Source organism: Cyprinodon tularosa, unplaced genomic scaffold (assembly GCF_016077235.1).
Source record: "Cyprinodon tularosa strain WSP-4 unplaced genomic scaffold, ASM1607723v1 ctg40, whole genome shotgun sequence".
Lineage (NCBI taxonomy): Eukaryota > Metazoa > Chordata > Actinopteri > Cyprinodontiformes > Cyprinodontidae > Cyprinodon > Cyprinodon tularosa.
Window position 1 is genome coordinate 1,671,370 of NW_024039119.1, and position 12,127 is coordinate 1,683,496.

General features: G+C 39.4%; 1 protein-coding gene across 2 annotated transcripts in view; it reads right to left on the reverse strand.

Moving 5' to 3' along the window:
- The window catches only part of ppfia4 (PTPRF interacting protein alpha 4), a 119,651-nt gene that overhangs the window by 5,353 nt on the left and 102,171 nt on the right, over positions 1–12,127 (reverse strand). For both annotated transcript variants that reach the window (XM_038298052.1, XM_038298051.1), the window contains exons 19-26: positions 11,953–12,034; positions 11,768–11,849; positions 11,407–11,607; positions 7,431–7,493; positions 7,037–7,063; positions 1,571–1,746; positions 1,360–1,457; positions 671–846 (exon numbers count right to left, since the gene is read on the reverse strand). In XM_038298052.1, coding sequence (XP_038153980.1) covers positions 671–846; positions 1,360–1,457; positions 1,571–1,746; positions 7,037–7,063; positions 7,431–7,493; positions 11,407–11,607; positions 11,768–11,849; positions 11,953–12,034 — 905 coding nt within the window. The remainder of the gene's footprint in view (positions 1–670; positions 847–1,359; positions 1,458–1,570; positions 1,747–7,036; positions 7,064–7,430; positions 7,494–11,406; positions 11,608–11,767; positions 11,850–11,952; positions 12,035–12,127) is intronic.

Here is a 12,127-nt window from a genome sequence, read left to right on the forward strand (position 1 = left end):
AAAAAACTTAACCATTTGAAGACTGGTAGACATTTGAGGAAGTTATGTTAAGCACAATGTGTCAAGTGAGCAGGCTGCCTGGGACAAGATGGCTGCCAGGTGTTCCCGTCAGCGCCATTGAGTAGGAGTGGGTATATTCATAATAATAATTGAACTTAATTGATCTCACATTGGAGAAATTCAACTGCATTTATACCATGCCCTCCGGTAGCAGTGGGCTGCCACTGTACAGCTCCCAGGGAGCAGTTTTAGGTTAAGGCTTTTGCTCAGGGAGCAAAAGTGGGGTCTATGGGGATCGAACTGGGGACTTGCAACCTTCTCAGAGCACAAGCGCACTGCTCTAACCACTAGGCCAACACTCCCCCAAAGGTTTGCAATTCCTTTCCTTCTCTCCAAATAACTGTCCAAATTAAAAGAGACTGCCTGGTTGGTTGTTTAAAGATTTGCTTTTGGTTAAAGTTCACTTTGAATTTGCCATTTTTCAGACTAGCTTTTAGCTTCAACCTCAGAGGAAACCTAAATCTGTATTAATCATGATGAAAAAAAAAAAAATATTTTAAAGGTAAAATGTCTCTCCATAAATCCAAATCCAAAAGGTGAAAAAAACAATAACATTTTAGGCAGCCTGGTCCACCCACTAGAATCATCACATTGTTTCCTGTATAACCACCTGTGTGTTTTGCATGGGGATCTGCAGGATGAGCGCCAGGCTGCTGTAATCGAAGGTTTCATCCAGAGCGATGAGCGCCCCGTGAACGCCGCTCTCCAGCAGGTTGCCGCTGTACTCCCTCAGACCGATGGACTGGACCCAGTGTATCACCTGCTCGTTGGTCCAAACCAAAACATCTGAAATCGAAACGAAGTGTTGGCGCTGTGTTAAATAAACTCTTGACCTAATACGCCTCATAAACAGCAAATAGGAGCATTAAGTGAAAGAGCAATATAAGGATTTAATGTGCGTGTCCACATGGCGTCAACCCTCTGGCAAACTCCCTTTGTTCATTTAAAGCGCAGCTGTCAGACAGCTTTCCAAGTTGGAACAGGCGCAAAATGTGCGTGTGTGAGCGTGCGCAAACAGAGCTGGATTGTGATTTGAAACAACAGCTGAGTCAAGTTCAAATGCTGAGCTCAAGGTCAAAAGGCCGAGAGGGAGGGGATTTAAATGTTTGTGCCAGTGTGTGTGTGTATGTGGGGCTTTAGATCATAAGACTGGCTACCTGACAGTTTGAGGAGCACCTGTTTCACTGCAAAGAACAAACTGTCATTACGAATCAAAAAACTAGGTGATTCTTGGAAATGAAAAATATAGCTGTAGATGAGGAAATGTGGATGTGTGTTTGCTCTATGTGCAAACGATACCTTTCATATCATGCTGGCTGTCTTCTCTCCGGCGGTCCAGCTCTTTCCTGTCATAATTGAGTCTCTTTAAGCACATAATTCCATACTGCAGACTAGCCCTGGAAGACACCCAAAAAAAGCACACATACATACGTCTCATTATCCTTCCCATCTCTGATTCTCATGCATCCAGTTATCAGGTAGAACACATTCCAGTGGTGCTGCTGCAAACCTGTGAAAGCTGTCCACCATCTTCAGATGGCTTCTCAGGTCCTTTTTGGTCAGATGGTCCAGCATGCGAGCATCAACAAGACACTCCATGAAGTAGGAGCGGTACTGAGGCAGTCCGAGGCTGGGCAGCCATTCGTTTCCTATCCACTCATGATTCATGTCTCCGTATGCTAAAGTCTGAAGGGACAAAAGCTGAGAATGTTACAGATGTTCCAGTCATCATAAAAATTACCTGTTTAAGCTTTTCTACATTATGGAAAATATCACCCCCCCCCCTAAAAAAAAAAAAATTCTTTTAAAAGATCTGAAAAGTGTGGCATACATTTGATGAGTCCAAAATTAAGGCTGCATTGCATTGCATTTCAGTCCATAATCATGCACTTTGTGTGCCAAGAAAAACCAAAATACCGGCGGAGCGCTGACCAGTCTTTTATAAAATTGTCCAAAGCTCCATCCAGTTCACTGTACAGTCTCTTATACAGCAGTAATGCCACTAGTTTTCCCCGGAAGGAGGATGGTCCTTTATCCAAACATGAGGAACAGATAACCAGGCAGCAAAGGCTCACATTTTGTATTTTTAAGCTGTCAGTACCAAGAACAGTTCTTTGGGTCTATTGGCCATTTAATACAAACAAGCTTCTCAATTTAAGCAGAAGACCAGAATAAATCTATTAAAGGACATCACCCCATTAAATGAAATTAGGTCCCTATCTCCTTTTAAATTTTTTGCTACATTTTACTACATCTGGTATAATCCTTAACTATGGATTACAGTAGTCACATGCAATTTATTTATAATTTGAAATTATATTTCATTTGTTTTATTTGGCCTTGTAATTTGTTTTGCACTCTTCAACATTTTACTCAACATCTGATCATTTAATTGAGACGTCAAGGCCCCCCCCCCGTTTAATATTTATGCACATATTACCACTTACTATAAGCTGATCATAGAAGTAGGTAATTATGTTTTTATGTTTTTGCTGTAGTAACTTTTAAAATCAGGTCATCTACAGAACTACAGAACTTCTCTAAATATGGATTCCACAGGGACCAGTGCTAGGACCAATTCTCTTGACTATATATATATATATATATACATGCTCCCATTCGATAGAATTATTAGACAGCATGGGATTAATTTTCACTGTTATGCTGATGATACCCAGCTATATCTGTCTATAAATCCGGATAAAACTAACCCATTACATAGATTACAGGCATGTCTGAAGACATAAAAACCTGGATGACTCTTAACTTTCTGCTCCTGAATGCAGACAAAACAGAAGTTATAGTCTTTGGACCAGAGTCTTTGAAAAAGAAGCTGATTAGTCAGTCACTTCATTTGGATGGGATTAAACTGATTTTAGATAATAAAGTAAAAAATCTTGGCGTTGTTTTTGATCAGGACCTGTCATTTAAATCCCATATCAAAGAGGTTTCTAGAATTTCCTTCTTTCATCTGAGGAATATTGCATAAATTAGAAATATCCTGTCCAGGGGTGATGCTGAGAAACTAGTCCATGCATTTGTTACTTCAAGGCTGGACTATTGTAACAAACTGTAGCTGATCCAAAATGCTGCAGCCAGAGTTCTGATGAAAATCAAAAAGAGAGATCATACCTCGCCTATCCTGGCTTCCATGTGCGTAGGTTTGCATAGGGACCATAGGGAGATGTCCCTACCAAAATTTAGGACGTACCTATTTGTCCCTACCAATAATCAGATGTGAACAACATGTTTATAATTTACTATACAGCAGCCGCTTCTTTTCCTCTCGCAGCTTCTCTGCCTGGTAGCTGCAGCTGCCTGCTCTTTCCTGTCCCTTTCACATAGCAGCGCATCAACTGTGCTGCGCGGTTTAACTCTCTGATTATTCTGCCTTAAGTTCCGCCTTCTCTCTTTCTGATTGCTTGTTTTCTAGTCTGTATGTGCGCGCGCGCGGGTGCTTGGAGCGCGAAAAAAAAGACGCTAAAATAAACTAATATTGGGCTACGAAACTAGTCAGAATAAAAAAAAAATATTATCTACGCTAAAACAGGCGAAAGCTTCTGATTGGAGTTCTGTAAAGAAGCAGGAGAGAGTTTTTTGATTTGTGGAACTTGATGAATGTAAGTTAACAACGTTAGGATTTATTTTATTTTATCTTTTAATCAGATAGCCAAAGGCTCCTTAAAGAAGATCTTTTATGAAATGAAACCAGGTGAAACAGAAACGTTTAAACGTTTCCTTTGGAGGAGTTCTGGATGGAGAATAATGACAGACAAAAACTATTTACTTCTTAAATGCAAAATGTTTACATATTTTTTACAATCTTGGTATAATTCCTGCTCTAAGTGGGTCGCTCTGTCGGCTAAAGGCACATTTTAGTGGTCCTATATTCCAGTTAACGATTAATCAATTACTAAATTAGTTCACGATTATTTAAATAATTTGTTAATATGATTAATTGTTTCAGCCATAGATAAAATACATGAAATTAGCTACACAGAGTAACTACAGCCCAGATGTACAACTTCTAATATTAATATTTTAAATGCTCAGTGTCAGTTCCTCTTCTAGTTCCAGTGTACATGTAAATACAATACATTTATTTGCTGTCCCTTGAATGTATTATTTTGCATGATCCAGAGAGAGCATATTACCTCTGTTTACCTCTGCATAATTCTATATCTTCAGAAGAAAACACAGGATAAATCCCCATATTAAAGACATATTTAGACTATATTTGGTTAAACAGACACTGTCTTAGTCGCAGGTAAATTTAAATGCAATCCTTTTCAAAGTGGAAAAAGTCCTAATTCCACATTCATCAGAGCAAGTTTTGCTTTAAATATTGATAAACAGCATCTAGTGCATGTAGTGCTGATAAGATTTGTATTAATGTAGCAAGAAATGCTGCTGTTCTCTTTAAACAAAATGAGCCCTGAAGCTCACATTAAGCATAAAAAAAGAGCATGCATATTTTTGCAAAGGACCAATGAAACTGAAGAATAGTGTCCCTACCAAAGTTGAAATCAAACCTACGCCCTTGCTGGCTTCTCTTCATTGGCTTCCTGTTAAATCCAGAATAAAATTTAAAATCCTCCTTCTCACATATAAAGCCTTAAATGGCCAAGCTCCATCTTATATCAGAGATCTGATTGTTCCTTATGTTCCTAACAGAGCACTTCGCTCTCAATCTGCAGGTTTACTAGTGGTTCCTAGAATTTCTAAAAATAGAATGGGAGGCAGATCTTTTAGTTATCAGGCTCCTCTCCTGTGGAACCAACTACCAGTTTTAGTCCGTGAGGAAGACACCCTGTCTACTTTTAAGACTAGTGGCTCAGGTTATCCTGAGCTATCTCTATAGTTATGCTGCTATAGGCTTAGACTTCTGGAGACATAGGGACCCCTTTTCATTCTCCTTCATTCTATCTCTATTCTCCCACTCTGCAGAATCTGTTAGTTTAATCTCTAACGTCCTGCTCTCTCTGCTTTTTCTCATAGTAGCTTTGCCTCGTCTGTTCCTGTTTGGCTGTGACGCCATCCTGGGGAGAAATATCAGCTGTGCTGCTGCCATCAACACCGTTGTTTATAGATGTTGGAGATCTGCCTGTTTTCCAGTGTAGTCCTGTTTCTCTGACCGTGACTGGCTGGTTGTGTTCTTTTCATCCTCTGACATGGGAACTGGCTCGGAGCTCGTCTGCCTGGTTGTGTGTTTCCTGGACGGGGCCGCCTTTTACAGCTGCTTTTTGTATCTCTGCTTCTGTCTCCTTGAACCCCAGTCGGCCTCAGCAGATGGCCGCTCGCACTGAGCCTGGTTCTGCTGGAGGTTTCCTCCTGTTAAAAGGGAGTTTTTCCTCTCCGCTGTCGCTACAAGCATGCTTAGTCTGAGGGATGCATTTGAGTCAATGAGTCGATGCAATCAACTGGTTTTCCTTAGATAGAAAACTTTGAATCAATTTGACTGGATGATCTGGTGAACTGTAAAGTGCCTTCAGATGATGCGTTGTGAATTGGCACTATATAAATAAACTGAATTGAATTGAATTAAGGACAGTACAAAAAATTACATTTTAATTACATTTACATTTTTTTAATATTGATTATTGGTCATATGAATCAGTCTTTAGGATATGAAAATCAATTCAGAATTTGAAAATCTTTTTTTCTTTTCTTTGTCCAGTTTGCCAGTAAAGCAATGAGAATTGATGTCCCGGTACTGAATAATAGCCCAACAGATTTCCTTTCACAGTAGTGCTTGTTGCTTGTTGCTATAAGTTTCCACTTGATAATTTTGCATAAAACTTAAGTAGAAGTGGCTTTGGAAAAATAAAAAGACACAGAGACAGAAAAGGAGATGAGAAAGGATAAGGGGATACAAACTAAATGGAAGAGAGAAAAAGAGAGAGAGAGAGACTAAAGCACATAAGAAAGAAAAGTAAAAAAGCATACAGTACAGAATAAATCCTAAAAGTTTGCTTCCACACCTGCAAGAAAAGAAAAGGAAGAGAAGAAAAACACACAAACTGTGACAGAAGAGGGAGTATCCACTGGACTCACCATAAATACATGAATACAAACATGGAAAGCAAAACTTATGCGGATTACACAACGTTGTTCAGAGATAGTTGTAGGTGCGGGTTAGCATCAAGCATGACTGTTTATCAATGAACACGTAGATCCGACCGCCTGTGATGTAGGCGCATGAGTGCGGTTGAGTAAAAAAGGTTTATAACCCTCCTTCAGCAGAAAGATATGCTCGATAGCAGGTGTGAGGGGACCCAGACCGACCCCAAAGAGCCCAGAGCTGAGGCATGGGAGACCAGGGCCCTAGATAATCAAACGCACCCCATAGTAAAGGAGAGCAAGAACTATCAGAGATGGGCAGACTTGAACCACGGGGCCGGACCCCAGAGGCTATGGTGACTCTGTAAATTGATTTAACACATCCTCACTATAGACCCAGAGTACAAAATGATGCCACACTCCTCAGATTTTATTTAACAGTGTTTTCTCTCAAGTTCTTAATCCCATTCACAACCATCTTATTGCCCTCGCTGTTGTTGTGTGTGACTGTGATTGACTACAGAGCTCTGGTACATTTTAGGACAGAAACAATTAATTTGATTAATTGTGATAATTAGACTACTAAAGTAATCATAAACTAATTTAGTAATCGATTACTCGTTAACAGGAATATAGAGACTCTATACCGTGCCTTTAGCTGACAGAGCGACCCACTTAGAGGAGTACTTATACCAGGATTGCAAAAAAAAAAAAATAAACATTTTACATTTAAGTTTAAAAAAAAATATCTATTAATATGCTCTATCCAGAACTCCTCAAGTGGAAAAGTTTGAGTTTTGTAAAAAGAGTTCCATAATGAACATATTAATCATTTTGCAAAATAATCATTAGTTGCAGCCCTAGTACACATTCAGTTAGCGATATCAGAGTAGTGTCGACAAATTAGCAGCCTCACCTGTGCCCAGCTGCCCTCCTCATTATCCTTAGTGGTAGCATGGTGGAGACAACACACCAGGTTAGCAACACAGGGGCTTATCAAACACAAAGCAATTATAAATTCTGAAACACACACAAATATCTTCTCAGTTTATACTCTGCTGATGCACTAGCATTCATATCAAAAACCGAGTCCACAAGCTGCATGTGTTGCATCCAACAGCTACAATAAGAGCAAAGACGCAAGAAAGAAAAATGGTGTTAGTGTGTGATTTAGTGAGTGATTTAGTGAGTCTTTATGAAGGATCTGCAGAGGGAGAGGGAATACGTGTGTTGCTGGAGGGACTAGTGTCAGTGTGAGAAAGTGCTGGGTGGGGGTTAGCATGGAAGGGGAGCAACCAGATGGTACTGACCGCTTTGGTGGAGGAAGCCAGGTTCTCCATCTCTTCGTGAGTCACCCACACATTTCCGGAGGACTGCTCGGAGGACAGAAACACACACACACACGCACACACACACACACACACACACACACACACACACAAAAACAACACCCCCACGCACACACACATACACACACAAAAACAAAGGCATCATACATCAGCACCCCAAGACACACCCAGGAGGAGACTCGCAAGCATGTTATCACACATATCATTCACACACACACACACACACACACACACACACACACACACACACACACACACACACACACACACACACACACACACACACACACACACACACACACACACACACACAGACAGACAAACGTTTGTTGAATGATGCCAAGAAAAGGGAGTGTATTTCAGGCAGGTAAGTAGGTAACTTGTAGATACATAGAGGTTTACTCATTTTGCTGTTGTTTAAAAAGTAAGACATGCAATTAAAAGCAGCTGATTGACAAAAAGCTAATTGCTGTGAAGAAGTACACCTGAGCATGCAAAGTGAGGATCATGAGTAACAACATGATCTTGAGTGCAGGAGATTGTGTGCACATGTGTAACATCTCAGGATCGGGTACTTCCTCTTAGTTCATGCTCGCTGTTTTTGGTGCCTTTTCAGCACTCTAACCCCTCAAAATGTTTCTCATTTTGTCACATCACACCAGGCTTTGCTTTATTGTGCAGCGATTTTATCAGCCACCCAAACATTTCATGCACTGGGCACTCCAACAGTTGTTGTGACTATAACAACCTGTTATTTGGGGATGTTCAATTACCATTTCTGTACATACAGAAACTTCACAACCTTGTTTTGCAAAAAAGATCTAAGATGCATCATATTGTTTTTTGACATTTCTTTACATTTCTACCCCAGTAGCTGGCTCTGATGTCATACATATGTTTTCTGAAAAATTACCCCAACCTGTTGGCATATTATTAGTTATTTTTGTGTTTTTTTTTTTTTTTTTTAAACTCTGTTGGCGGGAAAATAAAGCCCTTAGTATGTAGTGTACCCAGTTAGTGCCTTCCAGCTGAAAGTGGAAGAAAAGTTCAAGATTCAGTATGAAAAAAAGCAAAAACAATATTTTATTCCAAGAGGGATAAAACTCCAACAGCTCTGGGAATGCAGCATGACCATTGATGTTCACTGAAGGGAAAACTAAATCTGCCGAGGTGTCAAGATGTAGCTGCTAAGTTGATGGATGTTTGCATAAACGTCCTTATTAATAGTAGTAATGGTGATAAAAATGCTATTCTTAGTCTCTATATATTAAGTATAAACAATATGATGAGTAGAATCATTAATTGCTTGTTATCTTCTTGCCATGTCTCTGTTTGTGCTTGTTAGGAACAGAAATTTTCTTTTTCCTTGATGTTCTGAGGATGCACAGAGTTGCTGTAGATCTGTTTATTTAACTAATATCAACTATTTACGGTAAGGCATTGCAGGACAGTCGGCTTTTATTTACTCTTCACCATCTGTCTTTGTGGGTCACTGCCAGCAGATGGCGCCACATATGTGTACGTCTGCTCATTGCTCCCAGTGCTGTTCTATTTAGGCTAAAAAAGGACTTTCTAAAGACAATCGGTATGGACGTTTGGCGTATATACGCTTATCGAAGATTAGATGGTCTTTTTTTTGTTTTTAAAGCATATAACATGACTATGCACCTTTAAGCTCAGTCATAATCTGAGGAGTTTGTCTGAAAACAGCAACGCAAAAGTTCTGCAACTGATTTCAATCTGGATCTGGAGTATATCTGGATTATTCCAACACGTTGTTATGCTGAGATCTAAACCGACCCACTGCTGCTCTGGTTTGTCTTTCTTGTCTTTCTGTCTTTCTTGAGGGTGAACCTCCACCTCAGACTCAAGTCTTCATTAAAATCAACAACTTGTCTTCAAAGCTTGCTCTCTTATTAATTTAACCCTTCTATCCATGACCTGCTATCAAAAGTCCCTCTGCCCACAGCAGTTAATCATTGCCACATCACTATGCTTGTAGGTCATTCAGGGTGATATATAGTTGTAGTTTTCCTCTAACAGCTTTGTGTATTACAGCTTCCAGGTTCAGTTTTTCATCTTCTTGCAGAGACCCTATGTAGTGTTTGAAAAACTGAAAATGGGACTTATTTTGGCTCTCATTTAATAGTGGCTTTATACTTCCTGAACATTACTATAATGAAGATTTATGGACTACCTGAATCTATGGAGGTTCAACAGTTCTTCTCAATCAGCCGGGGATGTCTGCAGCTCCTCCTGAGTTACCATAATGCACATGGCCAGATCTTGTTGGTTGTCAGATGAACCATACTCTTTAAATTTGCTGGGAATGTATTGAGCAGTAGTCTGTGAGACGTTTAAAGCCTCCGATTTTGTTTTATAGACTAATTATTTTACTTCTCAACAATTTTCCCCCTAAACTGTCTGCTTTGTTATTTGGTTGCCATGATAAAGTTTTTTTTCTGCAGATTATTTTCTAACAACCCTTTAAGGCTATTTGGTAAAGATCACTGTAAATAAAAACGTATACATAAGTGTCTAATTTTCTTAGTCTAAGTCAATATGTGTAATTAAATAAATGTACAATTTGTTTTTGTTCCTTGTTAACAAAAATTTGTAGCTGTAAATCCGTGATTCATACTAATATATTTCTGATTTGTAATCGTACATTTCTAATTTACACTGATAAATCTTCATATTTTTTCTTTAAAATTTGATTCCTAGATTTCTAAGCGTTCTTATGGGTTTTTGATTCTTAAATATCTGATTCTTACCTGTAAATTTCAAACTTCTATACATATATTTCTGGCTCGCACTTATAAATTTTATGATTTCTACTCTTAGATGTATGATTTCTACTCATAATTTCTGATTGTTTACAATTAGTGATACATACTAGTGGAGTTGTGATTTGAACTTGTAAAATTTGGGATTCGTTTTTCTAAATTTGTAACTCATACTATTGAATCTGTGATAATGGTGAGTCCAATATATCAGTCTCACCACCATTAATTGAAAATGTGGACGAGCATGTAGGATGGCCTTAAGTATACATATCACCAGAATAATTGACAATCTGGTGCCATTGTGGGGAAATCACTCAGTGGGCAAACAAGGATTTTTCTTCTTCTCAGACGAAAACACAGAAGCAAGGCAGGGGTGCGAGTGAAATTCTTACTGTAAAATTGACTGTAGTAGCCACATTTGCTCAACCATTTCTTTGTCTAAATACGTTGTCGGCTTTTATTTTTAGGGCTTTCAGCATAAAAAGTTGCACAGAATGCCAAGGCAGTGCGTTACACTCTAGTCAGCTTCATATTCCTCTTCTACTCATTTGACTTCTGGATAGATGACTCCGAGTAGCGCCATCTCACGTGGTTTTATGGGATACCATGGTTTTAGGCGTACAAAGTGAGCAGGTAGATCACATCAGAGCATCGGGTCGCACATCATAAAATGTGAACTTTTAATCCCTGTGATTTTGTTGTACAGTGTGAGCTGTAGCTATGTTACGACGACTGAAAAAAATAGAACAGTTTTTGTTTTTGTTGACTGTTATCTTACTCCGTACGAGGCCTTAACAAAACATCTGCATTTATAATGAGACGGAGCTCCTCAGGGAAAATCTTAAGGGTGATTTTGGGATAGCTGTTTTCACTGAACCGTATTTAGGTGTATTACTGTAGCGTAGAGGAGGTAAAATGTTTCATAATATTCCATAAAAAAAGTGCTCTTTACGTTTATATTAAAATATTATGGGGTACTTTATGTTAATCTATCATTTAAAAAAACAACAATCAAGTAAATCTAAGTCTGTGGTTGTAATGTTAGAAAATGAGCAAAGGTTTGAGAGGGTTGGAAAGACTTTTGGAAGGTATTGTATATTACTTCACTGAACTGGTTCGTTGTACGAAACCAGAAAAATGTTTTGGTTTACCGTTCTGGAGGTCAGCGGCGCAGAGGGGCTGGTGAGGGAAACCATTTCCTGGATGGCCAAACGCAGTTTGAGTCTGTGCAGAGGGTTGCTGATCCCAATTTCTCTCTGGATCTCTGTGTCGGACAGGGCGGACATGATGGCTCCGCTCTTCACGTTGGCACGACAGGCAGCCACATACCAGGCTGGCATCCCCACCCACAGCTGTTCAGAGCCATCAAGACAACAAACGTCAGCACTGCAGTCGCCAAAGATATACATATCAGCGGCAACTTGAGATGAGTGCAGAAATACTAAAGCACAAAGGCAAGTTTTTCATTTTTTTTTTCTTTTAGCGTCTGGTTTGGTTTAAATGGAGAATTACCTCCAGCCATGAAACCACTGTGGGACCGTCCCACTGGGCGAACGGAAGACCTCTTTTCCTTGCATCTTCCAGAAGTTCATGTCTGAATGAGTTAAACAAAAAAATTTGAGAAAAGTTCAGCAAAAAAAAAAATGCAGTAAAATAACAGCAAATAGAAATAACTTTAAAACAAGTTAATGTTTTACTTTTTTTTCATCCTTCGATCCCTCTCTGCCTGCGTGCCCAGTTTACCCAGAGTCATAGTGTCTCCGATGCTCATCTCAAAGTCTGAAATACAGCAATAGCTGTTACCATCACCTAGTCCAGGCATCCCCAACCTCGGTCCTCGAGGCTCGCTGTCCTGCAGGTTTTAGAGGTTTC